General features: G+C 39.2%; 1 protein-coding gene across 1 annotated transcript; it reads right to left on the bottom strand.

Annotated features, from left to right (window-relative positions):
* Positions 1 to 1,012: 1,012 nt before the first annotated feature.
* On the bottom strand, positions 1,013 to 23,748 carry RARS1 (arginyl-tRNA synthetase 1). Its single transcript, XM_081035955.1, has 15 exons — positions 23,651 to 23,748; positions 22,798 to 22,932; positions 20,087 to 20,281; positions 19,065 to 19,173; positions 18,406 to 18,506; positions 17,694 to 17,815; positions 16,445 to 16,565; positions 13,882 to 14,011; positions 12,769 to 12,873; positions 10,731 to 10,909; positions 10,102 to 10,211; positions 7,268 to 7,373; positions 3,939 to 4,111; positions 3,545 to 3,792; positions 1,013 to 2,663 (listed from the first exon to the last, which is right to left on the bottom strand). The coding sequence occupies exons 1-15, from the start codon at positions 23,693 to 23,695 to the stop codon at positions 2,554 to 2,556; spliced, it is 1,989 nt and encodes a 662-aa protein (XP_080892081.1). The 5' UTR covers positions 23,696 to 23,748; the 3' UTR covers positions 1,013 to 2,553.
* Between the last annotated feature and the right edge of the window lie 348 nt (positions 23,749 to 24,096).

Raw genomic sequence — 24,096 nt, 5'->3', positions numbered from 1 at the left:
AGTCTCATTTTACTGTAAGACCTGATTTTAATTTTTGCTCCAAAAGACGCATCAGAGTTGATTGTCTGGCTAGGTCTTATTTTTGAGGACACAGGGTATAAGGGATTGAAAGAACTATGTAGATAGTGTAGCCAAAAAACTGCAGACATTACATATTTTCAAGTGCACATGAAGCATTTATAAAAACTGAACAACTGCTGGGCTGTAAAGGAAATCTCAACAATTTCATGGAATTGAGATAATGCATTTTAGACTAGGAATGTATATATTTTCCAATAATGGAATTAAAACAGAACTGACAAAGACGATTAGAATCCAGTAGCCAGCCAGTTACTGAAGGGCACGTCACAATCATTGGATGCCAGGGTTGTAAAGCAGGACAGTAGAAATGTTCTAGTCTGCTCCTCCCTTTTACGAGGCCGAGGGCCAAAGGTCACACAGGAGCCGTGGGCGGAGCTAGGTCTATCTGCCAGGACTCCTAACCCAGGGCTCTGTCTGACATAGGGCTGCCTCTAGTCCTTCCCTCATCCAGAGGTCTGGTCTGGTGGCATTCACTCTCCCCCAACCTCACTCCCCCACTGAGAATTCTAGCTTTTTCTGACAGTCTTACTTCTCCTAAAGTCTAGCACATCAAAAACTGGCTAATCAGGTTTACTACTTCCTAAGGGAAGTGATATCATCTGTTACCTTACTTTCACATTTCCATAATTTCTAGTAAGACGTTTTAAAGACGAAATAATCAGATGCAGGAAGCCGAGTCCCCATTTGTCAATATATGAACTAATCACGACCTTCAGTTAATGTAACATACTCCCATGGGGTTTCACGATTTCCTTCTACACCTCACTGATTGCTGCTTTTTACCCAGAAAGTTTCCCTGCTCTCCTGACCCACGGACTCAGTAGTATAGGTAGACAGTCTCTGCAGTCCGCAGGATAGGGGGACACCGCTTAGCTTCCCTTGTTTGCTGGAGAGCAGTGATCTGATGTGGACACATTCAACTTTTTCTTTTACAACATACTTTATTTTTCCTTCCAACTAACTTTTCCCTCCCTCCACTTTCAGCCCGGCCCACTCCGGTTCAAGCCGTTGTTTCTCAGTCTAGTTGTGTAGGACACAGCTCCCTGGCCCATGCTGGTATTATGAGCCTTGCGCTCCCATCCAGCTGAGAGGATCGGACGCCAATCGTTGGTCGGCTGCTCACAGCAGCTCACGGCAGCTCTCGCCGGTTGCTGGCAGCTCACGCTGGCTGCTGTCCATTGGCCATTCATGACAGCCTATGATGGCTGCTGGCCACTCATGCTGGCTACCGGTGTGGCAGCTTACGCCGACTTCTGGATGTTCAGGGCAGCCCAGCTCCAGGGAGAGCTGTTGTTCACAATCTCAGCTGTAGAAGGCGCAGCTTACTGGCCCATGTGGGAATTGAACCGGTGACCTCGGCATTAGGAGCATGGCGCTCCAACCACCTGAGCCACCAGGCCGGCCTCATTCAGCTTTTATATACCAGTTTGTTGGTAACTGGCAGATACTGTTATACTCATGATGACCATCCCTAAGGTTTCTTTGAACTTGGAGACCTTTGGATACAGCCTGGAGCAATACTGTTCGGGTTTATCAAGCGCTTGTTTTTCTAGGTACTGTGTTAGCTTCTTTACATGAATTCTCATTTCAGCTTTGTGTTAGCAGATTACATCAACAACGGAGCCAACCACCACTCTTACTTCCCTTCCGCTGACCCCCTCACTGTCATCAAAAATCTCCACCTTCTATCTTGCTAGAAAAACCATTTCACGGAGTGAAATGCTACCAAGCTCAGGGGATGAATCTTGACTGATCTGAGCAAACCATGGCAATCCTGTTCTTTGCTTAGTCAAGTTCTTCCAGCTTTCCCTGCAACTGGGATCGGCATGACCAATGAGGTGTTAACAGTTAATCTGGAACTTCATGAAAATTTCCCATCTGTTAAATTTTCTTGCTCCTTCCCTTGAATCCAGGGCTATTATATTGCCAGTGTCATATTTTGCTAAAATAGAAAGAGCTTACATTTGAGAGTTAGATACATACGTGGATGGCAATTTTGTTTCTGAGCAATCCAGGGCAAACTACTTATTTCTGTGGAATCTCAGTTTTGTCACTTGTGAAACAGGGACAGTATCTACGATAGAACGATGGAATAAGGAATAAATGGGACAATGAAGGTGTGCAAAGTTCATGGGCCTGTATCGGGGCTCAATCAATGGGATTCCTTATCTAATTAAAATGAATGAAACCACATCTCTGCTCAGCCAATAAACACTCTCACTGGTACACAAACCCTGTTACTCCATGTCCCCCACTAAGTCATTCTGGTGTAATGCTCAGCAGAAACAAGCATATTTGTGAAAGAATTTTTTTTTTCTTTTCAGAAGCCTAGGTGTTAGAGATAAAGAACCACATGTTATGTAGATAGTTGACAAATTTCTTTTACTTGTTTTTGTATCCACGATTGTAAAAAAGCAAACAGTGCTAATGGCCACTTTGGTAGAAACACACAGTGTTCGAACCTAAGAAGGATTACATTCTTTGGACGGGTTTTATTCCCAGGATGTCAAAGCCCTTGGCCATGACCGCAGCCACTGCCTCACACAGCAGCATACGCCACATGTTCACCTTCAACACTTTTCCTGAGAAGACAGAGAGAATAGCACAGTCAGTGATTCGTTTTTCTCTTTGAAAATCACTACGAAAAAAATCTATGTTACTTCTAGATTTTACTGAGAAGTGAACAGCCTAACCCATATGTGTCTTGAGCTTAAACTAGAATCACTTTACTTTAAACTATAAAGAGACAATCCAAGAAATAAAGGTGTTCCTGTTCAAGAAGTATTTTTAACTGATAATGAGGACAAGAGATACAGGGTTTGCAATGATTAGAACTGTACATTTTATATTTCTTTTTAAAATGTAGAGTTCTTTCCTAGGGTCTGAAATAAGTATCAACCTTAACACCATGACAATGGTGAGATGCTTTCCCAATGGTCTCAGCTCACAGGCACGACCCTCTGAGACGCCTGCCCACATGTGACACCTGACTTCAGTCTACTTCTTTAACTATGGAACATGACAGAGCAGAAAGCCTAAGGTAAGGAAACTCATCATTTTTTCCCCAAGGGTAGCTTGCATTATCAAGAACCCCTACAGACTCATTCTGGGACCCTCAGTCACACTGCTCTGTTGGAAATGTCCTATCCCTAATGGATGGTCTTCAATTGTTTTCTTTGGAGGCTTACGGTTTCATGCCATGTGCTTGTGTGTGGAAAAATTAGTCTGCTTGGGAATGGGATGAGTTCCCCTCAGGCTTTTATTAGAGCTAGTTTAATTTTGCCCGTTATATAATATGGCTCACTGTGTAACTGTCTGTTTGTGTAACTGTTTGTGTAACTGAAAAAAAGTGGGGATGGTTTCTATAAATAAAACAAGCTGAAAACCACCCAGACCCAATTCAAATACATGCCTTCCCCAAAGGTGCTCCATCCCCAGTGTGATCACTGGATGAGGCACTCACCAGTCTGTCGATCTTTTTCCACACAGTAGCAGCTATCGTAGAATTCTGTGAAAGTAGTTGCCAGCTCATAGATATAATCACAGAGCGTGTGGAGAAATAAGTCATCTAAAATCTTCTGCAGAATCTCAGGGAACCGTAAAATGCACCGGCCTAATTTCCATTCTTTCTCATGGTCCAGGATTATCTTGGTCTCTCGAGCAGCTTTCTGGAGCATCTCTTCATCAATATTGGCCAGACGTGCAATAGACCTGAAAAATCAGGCAATAGCCATCGTTCATTCCCTTTGCCAAACACATTCTTATTCACTCAAAAACATGTAACATGAAGTGACTGATAGAAATGAGAAATTATCATTATGTGATTCAAAATAAAACAATGTTGTGCCCACAATTACCTGATTCTGGTGAAGGCATACAACAGGTAAGCAGCTGTGTTTCCTCTGTCATCCAGCATTTTGTCAAAGGAGAAGATGTAGTCATTCAACCGGTTATGGGAGAGATCGGCATATTTGATACAGCCATAAGCAACGGATGTCTGGGCAGCCTTCAGTTCCTCTGTGGTTAAGACCTGTTGGAAAAACAAACAAAGTACTTCACAGCTTGCCGACCGCTGCCTTTATCCTAGTGTCTCATAGGCACAAGGCGAGGGTATGAGTATCTAATGGTGCTCCTTTATCGACAAACTGTAACTACACAGTGGAGAAAACTAATCATATTTCCGTAACAAAGTGCTCAAAATCAACATTAACGTTTATTTATGAGACTTATCAACATCATGTGCCTCCTGAAATAAATGAAGTAAGAACTCTTGCCAAGACTGCATAACTTGAATTTAATTATGAGGAAGTATCAGACAAATCCATCCAAGGGAAATTCTACAAGAAAACTGATCAATGCCCTTCGAAAGTGTCAAGGTCATGAAAATCAAAGAAAGCAAGGAACAGCTCAGGTTAAAAAAGATTAAAGAGATGGGATGACTAAATGCAACACGTGACCCTGGATTGGATCCTGTCCTAGAGAAAGGACATTCATGAGACAAACGGGGAAACTTGAATAAAGTCTACCGATTACGCAATAGTATTGTATCACTGTTAATTTCCTGATTTTGACAATCCTAGTATGGCTATGTAAAATATTAATATTTAGGGAAGCTATGAAAGGAATTCTTTGAACTACTTTGTAAATTTTGCATGTCTAAAATTATTTCAAAATGAAAGGCTAAAAGAAAATTATGATTAAGGTATTCAAAAAATTAGAGGGACAAAATTAGATAAAAAGATGCAAAATTTCAAGATATTTGGAATGTAGAACAATATAATACCTGAAGTAGAAAATATTCAAAAGGAAGCACAGAGAGAAAAAAAGTGAAAGAAAAAAATCAATGTGAGAGACATATATAGGACACAATTAAAGTTCTAACACAGGTGCTTGGAATTCTAGAAAGAACAGAATACGGGAAAAATGCAGTATTTGAAGTGATATGACTAAGAATTTTCCTAAACTGATAAAAGAACTCAACCCACAGATTTAGGAAGCTCCAGGTAAGTACAAAGGAGAGAAACAACTTCCCCCCAACCCCAAACCACAACCAATCACTTCTTAGTCAAAGTACCAAAACAAAGACTAAGAAACATAGTAAAAACAGTCTGAGAAAAAGATACATTATCTTTAATTGAGCAACAAGAACGGCGATATTCAAAAGAAACCATGGAAACTGGAAGACAATGGAATGCCATCTTTAAAATACTGAAAGAACAGCTGCCAAACCAGAATTCTATAACCAATAAAAATATTGTTCAAACCGAAGGCAATATAAAGATGTTGTCAGACAAACGCTGATAGAATTTGTCACCAGCAGACCTGTACTACCAAAAAATACCGAAAAGAGAATGAAGGAAAGTAATCCCAGATAGAAGTAAAAAACTCTGGGAAAGAATAAAATGCACAGGAAGAATAAATATGTGGATAAATATAACATTGACAGTTTGAAACAAACAAACTCTGGACAAAAGACTTGAACAGACCCTTCAAAAAGAAGATACCTAAATGGCCAAGAAGCATAAGAAAAGGTAGTCATCATCATTACTCATCAGGAAAATGCAAATTTTAACCACAGTGAGAGGCCATTACACACTCATGAGAAAGGCTAAAAACACTGACAAAATCAAGTGCTGGTGAAGATATGGGGCAACTGGAACAATCATATATTCATGGTGCGAGCTCCTTGGAAATTTTTAATAAGGTTAAGCATAAGCCCACCTTACAGCCCAGCAATGCTATTCCTAGATATGTAGCGTAGAGCAAAAGTACATGTACCCATAAGAGGGCTTGAATGACAATACTGAAATTAGACTTTTATTCATAATAGCCAACAAATGGAAACAACTGTAATGTCCACCAACAAAGGAAAGAATAAACAAAATGTGGTATATTTGTATAACAGAATATTATTACTCAGCAATAAAAAGAAATGAACTAATGATATACACAGAAAACAGCACATACTTTATGGTTTCATTTATATGAAGTCCTAGAATGAACAAAAGTGATCTATGGTTACAGAAAACTTTCTGGGATGATGGTAATGGACCTTGATTGGCTGGTGTTACCAGGAATATAGATGTATAACAATTCATGAAGCTTTATATTTTATTGCATACACATTAACTTCAAAAAATTGTTGCTGGACTGGCCACATAAAACAGCCAAAGTAGTTTTTGTCATCATGCAGAGTAAACAAATTATTAGATAACTAAATTTCCACTTTTCATTTGATTGCACCAGATGTGCCCAGGCCAGGACTAACAGGCCAAGCTACTCTGGAGATACTAGCTGTGATCACCGGACACCCACCTACTAGAAGTAGACAGCAAAATGATTTTACATTTCATTTTGCTAGCAACTGTTTTTAAGGGAGTAGGTGGAGAGAACATGGGCTCAGGGCCCGCCTTCCTACTCTCTGGGTCCTTCAGGATCTCTGAGGGTACGCCTCCTCAAAGGACCTCTGCTCGTGTTTGGCTCTTTCAGGTCTGTATTTAATCCTACTGTTTCTCCTTCTGTAATTTTACCTTTGCATTTACAGTTGTTATGTTCATTTCAAGTACCACCTGATTTGCTGGAGGGTAAAAGACCTAAGACCCATTGAATCTCAATCCTTGACCTGTTACCCCATCATAAAAAATTTTCTCATTGCATTTTCTTCATTGTGACGTCATTCCTCCAAACTGCAGACAAATCCAACCATAATCCTTCCTAAGGGCGCTATGAAAGCCTCTCATGTTCCCTACTCTGATGGCTCAGCAGCGGCCTGGGCTGGGCGATGCTGACTGCTGTCACTGCTCTACAAAAGCTCCGGAGAAAGGAGCTCAGCGGAGGTCGACTCTGCCCGAAGCCGGACACTCACCCCATCTCGGTCTGCAAGGTTCTCCCACCACTGGCTCAAAGCAGTGACAGATGAACTGCCAATAAAAGGCAGAGACCACATGCACACTAACAAAAGGCAAAAAGGCCATGGCCTTGTATAAAAGCCAAGAACTATATTTTCAAAATAAATGTGTAGCAATTCATGAAACAAACCTACTATGCAATAAAATCTGAGTAACAGAAGCCTGTCCCAAGTGGACTGACCCCTTATAATCCTTCTCAGTTCTCTGAATGAAACAAAAATGAAAAAAATCACAATAGAATGCTAGGTGCACAATATGCAAATGAGGCCTTACATTACCTTGTCTCTTTCTTTTTCCTTCAATTTGTCCATGGATCGTTTTAGTCCTTCTTCCAAAAGGTCTATGAGGCGCACTGTTTCACCTGAACGTGTTTTAAACTTCTTCCTGAAAAATTCAAGGAAAGTCCGCATTAAGTAGATTTTGAAGTAGACCATCCAACTTAGAAATCTTTGTAATTGAAGGTCTGACCCCACTGTTCCAGCTGGCAACCAGGGAGGGTGACAAAAGAAAGAGAATGGGTACTTTCACGTGTCTTTCATCTATCGCCCTCAACTCAAAGCACTCTATGCGTCAGGCTCCTAACAGCTTTCCCTACATGTTCAGCTTTAATACATTCCCTAAAAGGGAAAGAAAGGAGACATTTGTTCTTTTGTTCATTTTCCTGAACACAAAGTTTGGCTTCGTTGTTTTACCTTAGAAAAACTATTAATAAAATACACTTTGCTTCTAGAATTGTTTGGGAAGTAGGCAAATTCCTAACTCGAATCTCAGTCGCATTTCTCTGCACAGGATTCCCCTTGCTCAGTGCTAACCAACCTGGATGCATATTGGAATCAGCTAAACAGCTTTAGAAGGACGCCAGGACGCCATTCACACTGAACTAAAACCCGATTGTCTGTGGATGGGGCAAAGGCACTGGCAAGCACTGCCAGAGGCAACTGCATCATTAAAAGCTTTTCATGACAACTGGCTTTTACCGATTAAACAGAAGTTTGCACAACACCGAGTACATAATTTGTCTTTTTCTTTCAAGTTAAAAATCTTTCAAACACAACAATGGTACAAACGAAGCATACTTTTCTAACACAAAGCCCATCAAAATAATTGTGATACTTCCTACTAACGTTATATTTTCAGAGTTGCCTTAGAAAGATCTTCTTTATCATAGATCCATTTATCACAGAATTAAGACTCTTATTATCCCCAAAATATATTAAATACTTCATGGCTTTCCTTATGCCATCCTTTCCTTCTTGAGTGTCCAACAGCTTCCAAATTTTCTGTCTGATGAGAGGATATCCATCATAAAGCCTAGCCAGGGTGCTAAGGAAAGCCTTCCTTAATGTCTCTATTTTGCAATAACTGGTCTTTTTCGTTACTCCCTACCCGTGCGCGCCTTGAATTTTTGTGATTGTTTTGTGTGTTTACGCCTCTAAGCAGTGGAGAGATGCACTTCTGAATACCGAAGAGCTTTAAAAACACGCCCAACACTCACGTTAGACCTAGTAAGTCAGTAACCCCTGGTGGGGCCAGGGCTCCAGAGCACCGCCCTGCTCTAGGCGACAGGCTCCGCCAGGGAAGAGGCCACGTTCTACGTACCTTTGTGTGTATACCATGTAGCACCCAGCCAATACCATGCACAGCAGGTGCTCAAAAGACTGCTGTCCATGAAACATCAGGAAGACAATTTTAATTAAAGGAGGAATTATTTATTGTAAGAACTCTTAAAAGAGAAAAATCTCATTGAAAAATAGGTGGAAGAACCTTGGAGCATTTTAATGGAAATATTTAAAATATGGCAGGCTGCCACTGGTTAAGTATCATTGAAATTATTCTTCATTTTTCATGGCCTAGGATGCCATAATTACATGACGCTGAGAGTGTAGAAATATAAAAAACAACACTGAAAAAATAATCAAGGGGAAAAATCCCTTAGCCATTACATGATAAACAAATTCAATGTAAGATACGAATATTGGTGATAAATGTCAGGAATAAAAGCAAATTTGATAATTTTACCCAATTGTAGGAAGAATCATCTAAATGATAGTCCAAAACCCCAAGTTAAGAAACTAAGATACCATAAGCAATATTCAACTCATTGGTTAGCTCAGCACCATCTCAGGATCAGGGACACCGTGCTAAGTAGGACCAGTGTCTCCTGGTTCCAAAACAGTGCAGCTCTACAGGACAGTCTTATGTTATACTTCACAAACGTCCGCTGCTGACACCAACAAGGCCTATGACCTCCATATAACCTGTACCTGAAGGAAGACCCTGACACTCCCAGCCTGCCTTTTATGTGCTTAACTGGGGCTTCTGTACATTGGCTGGAGCAGCCCGCGCTACTTCCTGTGGCTTCCAGAAGCGTTACCATCTTTGTGCGACGGTACTATTTGGGCTGTGTCACCTCATCTAAATCTGAAAGGCCAGATTTTGAAGACATGTCGATAAGTTAAGTGATCCCAAGGTACTGTTAACAATTTTGTGTCTTTGAATTGGTGAGTATTATACATAAATATTTGCTTGTATTTACCTTTTTATTTGACAAACATTGGTAGAATGTTTATCACAGAGAACTGAGAAAAGAACTGGAAAATAGAAAAACTAAAAATATGGATATTAACATGTAGGTCTCAACATACATATTTTTGAGATGAGCATAAAAATGAAAGCTTGGAACCTTAAAACTCAACTGGAATCTCAAAAAATTTCTGTGTGTTGGCCAGGTGTTCAACAGTGAAGGAAGAAATAGACATTTACAAAACGTTTGAGATACATTAATGAGTATTTTGTTCGAATTGAGGCGGTACTGCGATAGATTTTACAATTTAGATCTGTGGGAACGGAAACTCTCTTTGTAATTTGTTAAGTCTATAGTGTGGCTTCCATTCAACTTTGTACAAATCTCCCTAAAAGGCTACATTTTCTCGCAGCGATAAGATATAGGTACAAAACAGCTCAGCTGATTCACCATTAGAACATATGTAGACTTAAAAAAAAATTGTGAACTAAATTTAATTCTAATATGGTATCAAACGCAATGCAGCCTCTTCCAAAGAAATCTGGGGCTCAGGCATATCATTATCACCTGTGGATGGTCCAGACTTACTTGTCTTCCCCCAGCACCACACCAAATCCAGCATGAGACACTCGAGTTACTTTCGGGTCATACCAACCGATCATCTGAGCAGCAGCAAATACTGTCTGTAAATGCACAGACTACAAAAGAACAGAATTAGGAAGTGACTTGCTAAACTTTCTAATAGTAAAAAAATGACTTAAAGCTCTTGCACTTAAGAATAAAGATATGGAAAATTCAAATCACTCACAAAATTTGTTAGGCAAGTATCATTATAAAAGCTCTTTTTCGTTCCCTATGTATGAGAAACAGTAAGAGCAGGACTGTTAAAAATACTTTCTATATTCGAAGGGTTTTAAAGCAACTGAATTTAGGGCAGGTTCCTGGGCACTAATCTCATCAACTTTCATGTCTCACAATTGCCTTTCCAGATAGGAATGGTCACTGAGGTTCAGGGAAGTAACGCTGTCTCCAGTTTACAGAGACAAACTGAAAAGCTGGGAAGTGCCAAATCCAAACCCTGTTCTTTCACCTACGTTAGTTACAGTGCTGTTCTGGGAGAAACTTTATGTCTGCAAGTGCCAGATGCCACAGACCTCCCCACAGCATCTCATCTCCAATCAGACAATGTAAGAACATATGAAGAGCTACAAACTCACTTGTCCACTGTCCACCACATAGATAATCACGTTTGCTTTCTCCTCAAATAGTCTTTGTTTAATAGCAGCCAGGTCAGATGTATCATAGGTATAACCTCCATCTGATTTTACTATGGTTAATGGTACGGAACATCCTGGGACAAATACAATCTTTCGGCCATCATCCATTTGCACAAATCCTAAAAAAATAAACTTCATTAAAAGAACCCTGAAGCAATCAATATAAATGCTTAGCTATCACAGGATATTTATTAGATAACTCAAGAAATCACGTTTTTTCTCACCATGACCAACTATGAACCTTGGAAAATGGCTCCTGTCAAGGTTGTCTGGGCACCTAGGGTGTTTTCAGGGAACAGTTTCTGGACCCACACTACACTTGGCTCCCAAACTCTTTGTAGAACTTCACTGGAGTCCACCTGCTCAGCAGGTACAGAACATTTGTTTTCCGTGCTTTGTTTTCAAGCTGAGCCGGAGCCATAGCCTTCTTCTGGGAGAAAGATGCAATTTCTATTACTGCCTCTTAAAATGTATTGAAAGAACATGATGATAATAACAGTTATATATGAGTGCTACTATGTGTCAAATACTATTATTGCTATTTTACAGTTTAGGAAACTGATACTTGGTAAAGGCAGTATAAAAGGATGGTTAAAAACAAGCTCTGAAGCTAGACTGCTTAGGTTTGAATCTCAGATTTGTCACTTAACAGCTTTGTGACCTTGGGAAGTTACTAACTTCTCTGCCTCTTTTCTCATCATTAAAAAAAAAAGTCCTTACAATTTTATTATCTTAAAAGTCCCTTGGACCCAGACTAATAAATACCAATTCCGATTCAAGGAACCAGGCTTTCTTGGAGATACCAGATTAACTGACTTCAGATATAAGGCAGGGAATGTACAAAATAATTCTTGAATATTATGTACCAGAAAGCAAGTAAACTATCAAAGATTATAGGGGTCAAGGAAAAGAAAAAAGGAAAGACAATTTGAAGAGCTTACCATTAGCCAAAAATGGAATAATTTGAGCATTAAAAAGAATAAAGGCAAATGACTGAGAAATATAAAAATATACTCATCCTCATTCATATTAATGATAAAAACAACTCAGCTGTCCTCTCTGGAAGATGCTAAGAAACTAATTTATTATTCTGAAAATTGATAAAGAAAATAAAGAATCATGCATTTATACTGCTGGTCTTATGTGAACTGTACCTCAGGATAACCAAAAAAATTATGTGACAAAGCTCTGTACAGGAGAATTCCAGGTAACAGACAAAGAAAGAATGACACAATACTACCACTTTCTAACCTCTAATGAAGTAATGGATTGAAGTCATGATCATTAATACCTGCTACAACCACTAGAGGAAAGTTTAATGGGGAAATTTAAGGCTAGATGGGGCTGACAACACCTTAACCCACTAATCCATCTTAACATCATAAAAGAGCCAACCAGGCATTGTCTGCATTCTAAAACTAAACAAAAGACAAAATAAGGAAGAAAAGACAACACAAACCACAATCTAATCAAACCTCTTTAGAAAATACAGAAAATGGAATTAGGTTAAATAACACCGTGTGGGAATTTCTGTAAAACAAATAAACGGCCCAGTTTCTTTAAAAAGGGAGGGAAAGAGATACCTATGGATTTACAGAACTTAAGATACATATTAAACAAATGTAATGTTCAGACTCTGAAAAAAACACCCTCCTGATTAAAAAAGATTACGAATCAATCTGGGAAATTTAAATTCTGACTGGCTACTTAATGACATTAAAAAATCATTATGAATTTTCATGGAGTGACAGTGACACCGTGATTTTGGAGTTGGAGGAAAGGCCTGGTTCTTTTCAAGACACATGCCAAAATAGTTATAGACAAAACTGTATGATGGAAGCAATGTACAGATGTAAGGTTGGCCTGTTTTTACAATTGCTGAAGTTGGGTGACAATACATAAAGGAGGGGGGTACTATAATATTCTCTCCACTTTTGCCTTTGTTTGAAATTTTTCATAAAAGTTAAAGAGTGCCTACCTTTATCTTCAAATTCCTTTACTACATCATCCATCCTATCTTGATAGAAGGATTCCCCCCTTTCTATTAAAGAGATGTCCAATGCATCGTAGATTTTATTAAACTCTAGGGGGAAAATAAAACAGAAGGGTTAAGAATATAAACAAACAGGAAACATGCATCTTATATTAAAATAAATTTTTTATTTATTGAAATATATGGAAGAAAATTAATATTAAAAAATGCACAATACAGAACATTATATACATACTGCCATTTTGAAAATGTGGAAAGAATATGGTAAGACACATTCAAAATATTAAAGTGGGTGGAACTATATAATTTTTATTTTCTTTTCTCCTGTCTACATTTACTTTTTTTCTGCAAAGAACACATACTTCTTGTGTGACTTTTAAAAAATTAAAAAATGTACATGAGTACAAAAAGAGAAAAGCCTTTCTTATTTGTGGATTAAATATTTACTAAATTTTCTTATAGTTTTTCCTAATTTGTACCGTTTACCTGTCTAGCCATGCACCAGTGACACAAGATTACCTATGGCAGCATTAGAAACCATTTTACTACCTAGTACTGAAAACAGCCACCATTAGCCTTCTTTTTCAAAGATCTACTGGCTATTTTTGTCCATTTATCCTTCAAAGTGACTTAAAATTACTTTATCAAGTTTGAAAACTTGAAATTGTCTTAAAATGATAAATGAATTTGGAGCACTGGGGGACTGTGCATGATACCCTATTCAGACATTCTATTATATCTGTTGTGTATTTCTCTTCATTTTGTCCTATACATTTCTGGATAAATGTATTCCTAAGTGTTTATAGCTTTGGTTGCTACTGTGAATAGGATCTTTTCTTTTTCTTTCCTAATTTTTGCTGACTTCTGAGAAAGTTAAATTTTGCATCTGCCTGTCTTAATAAACTTTCTTAGTTTATTCCAGTTCACTCTTAGTTGTTTCAGTTTCAGAAAATATTTAAGAAAAAAAATCTGTTTGCTAGTCCTTGAAAGTTTAACACGTCACGTAAGGTCAATTCTGAAGGGCCCAAATGTCAATTCTCAAGGACACTACATGCAAAAGTATTTGTTGAATGAATGAAAAAAAGCCCAGAAACTCACCTTGGCGGGAGACATCACAAATAAGCTTCCAAGCTTTTATGATATCTGGATTTTTACTCTGGAGCAGAACTACACTTTGGTACGCTCGCTTTTTAAATTCCTCCTCAGTATCAAATCTCTTCTTGGATTCCTGTGTTAAAAAAAAAAAAGTAAGGTTTCTAAAAAAGAGCCAAACCTGCATTTCTGTATGAAGAATTTATTCATTTTTCAAAAAACAAACAAACAAAACCCACAAGAAAAAAGCTAGGAAGGGAAAATTTAGAATACCAGAACAAAAACAAAAGATATGTTCTATTTTAATAGTCAAGAATATTGTTAACGTTATTAATGTTTACAAACTAATGTTCCCAAGAATCCTATTATTTCATTTGAAATCATTTTTCCTGAAAACACAAAATTCTCATCACAGTGCTACCTCCACTTTTCTAATTCACACAAGCCTACTCACACCAATGCTACTGTGTTCCAGTAGAGTACACATAAAAATTAGTTAACAGGTAACAGTGAATTTTCTGGGCTCAATTTTCCATTCTGCCTGTGGTCCTGGATGAGTAATTATTTTTTTTGCAAATAAAAATAAAAATCCTTTCATAGTTTTATTTCTATTTTGAAAGTAATACATGCTTACTGTAAAAAAAAAAATACATATATATGTATATAGTTAATCCCACTCCAAACCAGTAACATTTTGGAGTGTAATTCTAGACATTTCTTTGCAAACACACACCACTGTGTTTTGACAAAAACTGGAAATATATGGTTTTCTTTTACTGTGGTTTTAAAATTTAGCAGTGCATTATAAATATTTTCTTGCACTCATAGATATGCCTCATTATATTCAGAGTACAGAATTCTAAAAGGTGATTATAACATTAGTTATTTTACCTGTCTGGTATCGGTAAACATTTCAGTTGTTTTCAATTTTTTCGTTAGAAAATATTTACCAAGACAAAAGAAATCTCCCCAAGACAAACAACAAAAAACCCACAAATGTTTACTTTTTTTTTTTACAATCTATTCTTCTATATTAATAACTACTGCAATGTAATCAATAACAAATGGCAAAATTTTCAAAACATGGGTAGTGTAGACTAAATGAAAATGAAACAAAATTATAGGAAAATTCCTCAAAGTAGGTAATGCCTTAATAATCAAGAATTGATTGCACTAGGGCTGGCCCGGTGGCTCAGGCGGTTAGAGCTCCGTGCTCCTAACTCCGAAGGCTGCCAGTTCGATTCCCACATGGGCCAGTGGGCTCTCAACTACAAGGTTGCCGGTTCAATTCCTCGAGTCCCTCAAGGGATGGTGGGCTCCGCCCCCTGCAACTAAGATTGAACACGACACCTTGAGCTGAGCTGCCTCTCGCATGGCTCAGTTGGAGCATGGGCTCTCAAAGACAAGGTTGCAGGTTTCGACTCCCACAAGGGATGGTGGGCTGCACCCCCTGCAACTAGCAACGGCAACTGGACCTGGAGCTGAGCGGAGCCCTCCACAACTAAGACTGAAAGGACAACAACTTGACTTGGAAAAAAGTCCTGGAAGTACACACTGTTCCCCAATAAAGTCCTGTTCCCCTTCTCCAATAAAATCTTAAAAAAAAGAAAAAAATGAATTGATGGCACTATTTCTTTTCATTTCTTACAGCCCCAGTAGATGCTGTTTGTATCATAAACGACTTCCCTGAGGCATAACAGGACCACACCCTTTCCTACAGCACAACCAGCAATGTCATCATCACTGAACTAGAATTCATAATCTCTAAATTTATAATTCAGATGTCTACCTCATTATACAGCCTCAGTTACGAGACCTAAAATCACTGGTTCATTCTTTTATTTCTTTAAAATGTTTACTTTTTAATGCAGCAATTCTATTGTTGGGAAGTTGTCTATCATTAGAATATAATTTTAAACAGCGAAGAAAACCTATGTGGACAAAGTTGTTTACTAAACAAAGAGTCTCCCCAAAATGGGGGGAAAAATAATCAAGAGATTAACGTAAACTTTGTACATCAATCCAACAAAACAATGTGCAGTCATATCGTAAAGTAACATAATAAAGTTTATAATAAAATGTTAAATAATTACAATACAATCACAAATGATGAAACTGATGTTTGTATATGGATGATCAAAAATCAAAAAAAGGTGACCACAGTGATTGATTTGAAATTATGGTTTATGGGTTCCATTGTGTAATGGTTAGCACTCTGGACTCTGAAATTATGGTTTATGGTAAATTTGTCTTTTATAAAACTGCGCTTACATATACGTAATGACATTTTCAAAGTATTGTGAAGAAGACAAGAGCATCAAAAACACTTTAAACACTAAAATTTGGATTAACAAACTCCCAACCCACTTAACAATGGGTAATGTGCTAGAATTCAATTTTTAGCAGACACCAATACAAAAGCAAAGATGAGATGTTAAGGGGTGGAGAGTTTAGCAACTTTCATTTACCCCATGGAAGGTTCAAATACCATTCTGAACTCCCTGAGGAAGATGAGTAATTATGCTGAATGGTAAACACACCAATAACACAACAATAAATGGTATCAAACCTTATAAAAGGCCTGCAGATCCCCAATAGGAGGTGAAACTGTTAGATAATCCGGAAATTTATCTTGCAGGTGAGCGATGAGCATGCCAAACTGGGTCCCCCAATCTCCTACATGGTTTAATCTAATACCAATCAGAGAACATAAAACAATTTTTAAATGATAAATATATTTAAATTAGGGGAATTATATTCCATTAGGAACCACTACCATTTAAATGTCAGTACATCACATTTAGTAATATCTTCTTTACTTAGTTGTTTCCTCAGCTGGTCTGCAAGCTCCAGGACAGGCAAAGACAACATCTGTTCTGTTTAGCAATGCATACCCAGGAGCAGAGACTGCACACTGCAGGCCTCCAGGATTTGCGAAATGACTGAGGTTTCTATCCATGGAATATAATGTTTATTGTGTACTTAACTGGGACAATGAAAGCTGAGCTCATGTACCACAATTTCATGAAAATTTAACTTCAACCAATTTTCTTAGGGTTAATTTATGTACCAGTGGTTCTCAAATGTCAATGGACAAAATTCTTCAAAATATGACAATCCAACCACTTCCCATCCCTCACTGCTTATAACTAATCTCAAACCACCAGATTTGCCTGGATTATTACAATAGCCTTCTAAGTGATTACCATACTTCTCCCTTCTTTGCTTAGCTTCTTCACAGAAGCCAGAGTAATCTTTACTTAGATTACAGGCACACCTCATTTTACTGCACTCTGCTTGTGCTTCACAGATGTTGCATTTAAAAAAAAAATAAATCAAAGGCAAGATCCTCCACCAGCAAAAAAAATTTAGACTCACTTTATTGTGACACTTGCTTTATCGAGGTGGTCTGGACCTGAACCTGCACTATCTCTGAGGTCTGCCTATACATTAAGAGTCCAATAGCTTCTCATTACAGTTAATAAAATCCCAATTTCCTACCATGGCCTACAAGGCCCAGCATAATCTGTACCCCACCTACGTCTCCCCATACTAGAATAGAAACCCTTGGTATGTAGGAGGCACTCTAGAAATATTTGTGGAATGAAGGAGGGGTGGGAGGACCTTTTCCTTGTTCTACACCCACAGAATCTAAAGTCACTAGTTCAGAGAGATCCAGGACATAACTGATTTTAAAGGCCTACTTACTGGGTGAACAGAAGCAGAACCACACTTATGAATCACTGATTGAGTTACAGATTCTTTCTCAAGTGACATGTGTTATTTCTATGGGAATCTCCAAAGGCAAGAGCACGTACCTTAGCACATCATACCCTGCAAATTCAAAGAGGCGGCACATGCTCTCTCCTATGATCGTTGACCTGAGATGGCCTACGTGCATCTCTTTAGCTATGTTGGGAGAGGAAAAATCAACTACGACCTGGGATAGAAAATAAAGAGGGATTTTTTTTTTTAAACAACAATATTGTACTACTATTATGTAATGTGACAAATACAGCTACAAAGGCAATCATATTACAATATATAACTGAATCAAATAACACGTGACACCTTAAATTTACACAATGTCATATGTCAAATATATTCAATAAAAAAGAGATTTTTTTAAAAAGGGGTATAAACATTATATTCTGCTAACACATTCATAAATAACATATTTAACAGTGAAGTGAGATTTAAACAGTAGCTTGGCTTGTAATGCAACTGTGTTAGGTTTTCTGATGAATCTACTTGTTCACCATTAACTAAAAAAAGAGTCAAACTCATTTATACAAATTATCATTCTCTATTTCAGCGACAGCTCAAAAGTTATCAGCTGAACCTTGTGGAATGAAGTGAAAAGAAAAATCACAAAACAAGCAAGACCCAGGAGAAAGGCTACATCAGTTATGTTCATAATCTCAAATATTAATGACTAAATTTCAATATAAATGAAAGCATTCCCAGTTACAGAACTTTTCAAACAGTTCTAAGGTATCGACTAGTATCAACTGAAAACTGTACATATACCTTTTTATGCTCTCCAAGGGCAGGTAGCTGAACGCCATTCACCAGGAGACTGGTCAACTGTTCTGATACAAAGTCCTTTCTTAAGTGGATATTAATAAAACCTAAAGAACAGCAGAGGAGAGAAAAAAAAAATCAGATAGCTTCCTGTCTTGAAGGATTGCACACACCCAAAGGCTTTCTCAATCTCACTGGTGCTGGCTCTAGAGCGCTGATGTGGCTCTGGAAAAAGGCTTCTGGATCCCAATACCACCTGGGGCCTTGACGTAAGCTCTGTTATCAGCTCCTAGTTTCAGCACCTGTTTCAAACACCACCACTCTCCTGACAGCTTCTTACTTGATCCAGGGCCCCTCACACTCAGCAAATGATCTGTTCACCTCTTAACAGAAAATAGCCCTTTTGCCACAGATTTACCTGCCATTATCTATGTCCTTTTTGCTGATCAAAAACTGAATCACGAGGTAAAGTAACTCATCCAAGATTGGGCAGCTAAGTCTAGACTAAACCTCAATTTCCTACCTCTTAATCCGAGGTGCTTTCATCACCTTATTCAGTATACAAGTCTTAATCCTACATTTATATTTAAAAGTGGTTTTCATTTTTTTATTTCAAAAAGACTCAGCATCAATACAACTACTTAAGAATGGTAACATTGTCATACCAGGACCAGCAATTTCAACTTTTTCAATACATTCATTGCCTGGGAGGTGTTTGGTAATGTTTTCGGCAATTTCTCTTGGATTAACTTTCTGTTCCTTGGTTTTGAGCATCTATAACACAATATAAAATGATTCATTACACAGACGTTTCAGCAAGTTACTCTGAAATGCACAACTGACAAAGCATTAGAAGCATCTGACATTAAGACCGATCAAAAGGCAGAAGCAGAGAAGTCCAATGACCTTGTAAATGGACAGATTCAAGCATCAATAGTCTTAAGAGGAATACAAAAGTGCCAAAACCACGTGATCTCCATTTCAAAACGAGTTGCCACAAACATCTATAACTTTTCAATGAAGACATAACAGAGTCTTTAGTTATTATGCCTGTTTCCAAGATATTTACATTTCTAATACTCCAATCACAGAAGCGTGCAACATGCAGAGCTGGGAAATAAATAGCACCCTTATAAACTCAACCCTAACACAGACACACAGAAATTATCTGGAAGAATAATCTGGACTCTTTAGATTAACCCTTTCTATTCAACAAAGAAAGGAAAGCAAAAAGTCCCAAACCAGGCACAATGAGCCATAAACACATGAGACAATGTAGCTATTGAAAATAGGGAATTCTTCTGACTGGAAATGAAATATATCAGCCCACAGCCATACCAAGCATTTGATGGAAATGTTGCTGGTAAGTGGCTAACTTTTAATTCCTCCCCTTCCGACACTCACCAATAACACAGCAATCTTGGACACATAGGAAGGAACAAACAAAACATAACGTTCACTACTATCGCCCTTCAATATTGAGCATACAAAAATTTAACTGAATATTCAAATCTGTGCTTTTTGAAAAAGAAAAACATGTATCTCCCTTTCTCAAGTTTTTCAGAATTGTGGAAAATGTTTTCGTTCAGGATACAAGAATTCACTATTATTTATATAGATGGTAGACGATGACGATAATGCTTAACAAAATGAAATCACCAAGAGTGCTTTGTAATAATACAGTCACCTGAGAGATACCCATAGCACTGTTACACTGATAGTCCCCAAACTTGGGCTGTTGACTTGGTGTCACTATTAGAGGAGGATTTTCCAAATCTGGATATGCAGCCTTAATGGCACAACCAAAGACCTCTTGTAGGCGGCTATTGATGTTAATCATATTTTTAGTTTTAGTTGGTCTCTTCCTTTCTGCTTGAAGACTCTGTTAAGACAAGAATGAAAAATATGTCAATAAAACAAAACGCTATCATATAAAATATATCCAAATATTTTGAGAAACCTTCAAATATCAGCCGAAGAATCAAAAGGTAACGTACACTCATAGCGCCACGCTCTCCTATCTGGGATATGCCGAGAAAGGTAACAGAACAAGTCTATCCCACAGCACCTGAGGCAGACATGGGAAATGCTCTCAGTTCTCCTTCTACAGTCATTTTATCAGAACAGAAACTGAGTAGGGAGTAGGGAGCATAAAGGGCTGACTAAATCTCAGCTTCTCTCAAGTTCTGAGAAAATAGTATAAAATTTGATATATATATGTCTAATGATAGTGAAAACTCTATGGACAAAAACAAGTAAAAAAATGCATTCATATATTCTCTTCATTAAAATGTTAACCTCTTCCAGGCACGAAATGAAATGGAACATTGTATTGATAGATAACAGCAATATATCAGAAACATAGGTTGTTTCGTCTTAATATTAAATAATCCCATGTTGGATAACTACCCATTTCTCATTTTCTTTGGAGTCGAATATATTTACTTAAGAGGGTGTATAGTCACCCTCTATTACTGCACTTATCATACCTCCACAAAATTAGATGCCTGAACCACCAGACTTCTTATTCATGGCTATATCCCCGGCACCTAGCACTGTACCTGCCATGGAGCAGGTCAAGAAATGGTGAGGGAACACATAGGCTTTTAACGGGGTACAAATGAAATACTGCCTGCACACTAGTCACAATTTTATGTTAATCAAAATGTCAGTGATGTGCAGTATTAACAACAACAATAAAGTTACTATTCGAGTAGTACTGTGGCACGAACTGAGCCACGTGCTGTATTTATACGCATCATCTTACTTCAACCACACAACAAAACTGAGTTTGTCACTCGTATCACCTTTCCATGTGGGCTAGAGGTTGAGCAACTTGCCAAGGTAACAAAGTTAAGTGGCAAAGTCAGGACTCCAGCTCAGTTCTACGGCGCAAAGAAGCCAAGTTCTATGCATCCTCAGCACCCCCTTTAGCATATGGAAAAAATTATATTCTTACGTTTACTAAAACACTGATTTAAGTTTTCAATTGATCACTAATTGATGCCCCTCTGTGGTGACACTCAAAAAGGGGAAGATATGCTTTTCACAATCTAAAGATTTCCAACAGCAAACACTGAAGCTTTTAAGATATGATCCTAAGACCCAAAACCTACTATAAATACATCTCTATCTTTGTATTTTTAAAGGATAGGGGTACCAGTATAGATGCATACACGTAGGTTTCTGCGTGTATATATGTAAACACACATATATGAATCCGCTGTACTTGATTTCTGCACCATGCAATTTCATATTTCATTATATTTTATACTTTTTCCCAAAGATTTGTGCAAGTCTTTTCTCCTTAAAAATAGTAAGCTCCAAGAGGTTAAGAAATATTACATAAGGTACGAACATCTCTGCTATAACTCAACATAAGCTTTCTGAAACACCTGACAATATACAAAAAAATGACATCCTAAAAATAACAGTTTATGAGGAAATCAGCAACAGAAGCAGATTACTCATAATCATTGCTTTTGTAACAAGGGCACTATTACAACAGCAATCTTAAACTCATCACTGTTAAAAAGATGTCTGTAATTCTTAGTAAGTACTAATTAAATATGAGACTTTATGTTATAAAAAGATAGAGGGATAAAAAGAGTTGAAGTGGCTGACTTAAGGAAAACAAGGGTAGATAATACACCATACGCACTTCCTTTTGTATCTTGTCCATCATAGTCACCAGCAAATATTAGGCATTTAATAACACTTTTGAATTGAAATAAATAGAGAAATAAGTATAATAACTAAGTGTGGAATGAATGAGGTCATCAGAAGAGTGAGATATTTCTGGGAAGATTCCATGGAAAAGGCACTTTGTGATTTTAGAAGGCTAAGACAAAGCTATTGACGCAGAACAGACCGCACGTAGGTGATAAGAGAGACTTCGCGGACGTGGGTCAGGCAGAGTCTAAGATGCACAACCCAGACCCAGCGGCAGTGCAGCCTGGCTGGCGGTAGTTCACACACACACACACGAGGACAATTATGGAAGTGAGGTCACCCTTTAGGGTGCGTCATCGGCAGACCCAAAAGGCAGGCTGAAAAATTAAACCCCAAATGAAGCAAGCTCAATTTTTTGACAAAACGGATAAACACTGTTCGAGTATGAGGTCATTAAATAACACACACAGCACAAGCTTTATGGAAAACAAAGTTCTGAAATTTTAAGTGGAACAAAAAAAAAAAATACCCAGCCACTACGACACTTTATGCAAAATACAAAAATAAACTGTAAAAAAAACCAACTTAAGGCAGTGAAGGACTGTACGTGGATTTTAAAACACTTCCCTTTGATTGAAGCAATCACTTAAAATTCAAAAACAAAATGTTTTTTTAAAAGCACAGGCACACACCGCTGGTGGGATGAAACCAGGACCGAGTACTCACCTTTCGAAGGATATTCAGTCGATACTTTAATTTTAAATTTTCCTCCCGCAACTGCTCCAAGCCTGGAGAAGCTTCTGCACAGCCACGGGTTTTCAGCCGTTCAACTTCAGCAGTCAGAGACTTAATCTCTCTTTCCTAGGAAAGAACAGGCACGGTGTTTGGTCCAGCATGATGGAGGACCCACCTGCACGGCGTAACGGCGCGGGTAACAGAACGACCGACTGTGTCTGTGATGAACGGTGCCTTTCCTTCCTCAAGGTCTTCCGCGACGTCAGCACCGTCCCCGTAACGTGAACAGACCAAGCGCACGTGCCGGGGAGGAGGCAGAGCAGGGCGACGCGCACACGTGCGACAAGCCTCACATCCCTGCCTGTTTCCCTCGGCTCCGCCGCCTGCCTTTCGCCCTTTCGGGGACGAAACCACTTTCCCACGCTTTTCTTCTTTGCGTCCCGTGTCTCACGCCCTGGACCAGGCTCTTTAACACCTAACGCAAAGGATACAGCGTGGCTGACGGCGGCCACGCTTCCCACTTAACCGCGTGACGAGGCAGAGGCCGCACGGAAATCTCAGAGTGTTTGCCAGGACAGGACTCCGGCCGAAACACCGGGCGGCCTAAGGACGCGTCCGTGCTGCTCTGGGCACTGAGCCCAACACTCCGGAGACACGATCTCCGTGATGCTCCCCGCCCGGGGCACGGGCGCTCATCGCACCGCCCCACCGACCGAGAACGCGCGTGGTGCCCGCCGACCCCTCCGGCTGGCCGCGCGGTCTCCGCCTCGCTGCTGCCGCCGCCGCCTCCACGCCGCCGGGTCCCTCCCGTCCAAGCCTTCCCACGGGCCCCACGCGGTCCTACCTGCTGCTGCAGCCGTGCGGAGCACCGAGCCACCAGCGCTTCCATCCTCCTGCCAGCACCTCCCGCAACAAGTGGCCGGAAGCGGAAGCGGCCCGCCCTGCCCGGAAGCGGAAACCCTCCCTCCCGCGGTCTGGAGGCTGATTGGGTGCCTCCGCCTCTGCTGCCCCCTGGCGGAATCCAGGAGGCACTGTGGGGAGAATCCACGGGAAAGGCGGGCAGGACGCGCCCTTAGACTCCGTTGCTGGGGCGACCGCAGAGGATTTCAGGGGAATCGGACCTGTGCGTGGACTGACTTGGACAGAGGCCCTTACCTACAGCTAATGGCTCTCAAGGGCGTCAGTTTGCCCCTCTGTGAAATGGGTACAGAACAGAATTTGTTTATTCATCAAGAATTTATTGGGCACATTAATACGCCAGACCCTAGTCCAGGCGCTGGAACACAAGCT

The sequence above is a fragment of the Rhinolophus hipposideros genome (assembly GCF_964194185.1).
Source record: "Rhinolophus hipposideros genome assembly, chromosome: 23".
Taxonomy (NCBI): domain Eukaryota; kingdom Metazoa; phylum Chordata; class Mammalia; order Chiroptera; family Rhinolophidae; genus Rhinolophus; species Rhinolophus hipposideros.
The sequence above is the reverse complement of the archived record's forward strand: the minus strand, read 5'-3'. Positions and strand labels throughout refer to the sequence as shown.

Excerpts from the sequence above, each read along its gene's own strand:
- RARS1 (XM_081035955.1), bottom strand. The coding sequence starts at position 23,695 with ATGGAAGCGCTGGTGGCTCGGTGCTCCGCACGGCTGCAGCAGCAG. Across the intron at positions 20,282-22,797 it reads GACTGAATATCCTTCGAAAG|AGTCTTCAAGCAGAAAGGAA; the intron begins GTGAGTACTCGG and ends TTGTCTTAACAG. Across the intron at positions 2,664-3,544 it reads GGAAAAAGATCGACAGACTG|GAAAAGTGTTGAAGGTGAAC; the intron begins GTGAGTGCCTCA and ends CTGTCTTCTCAG.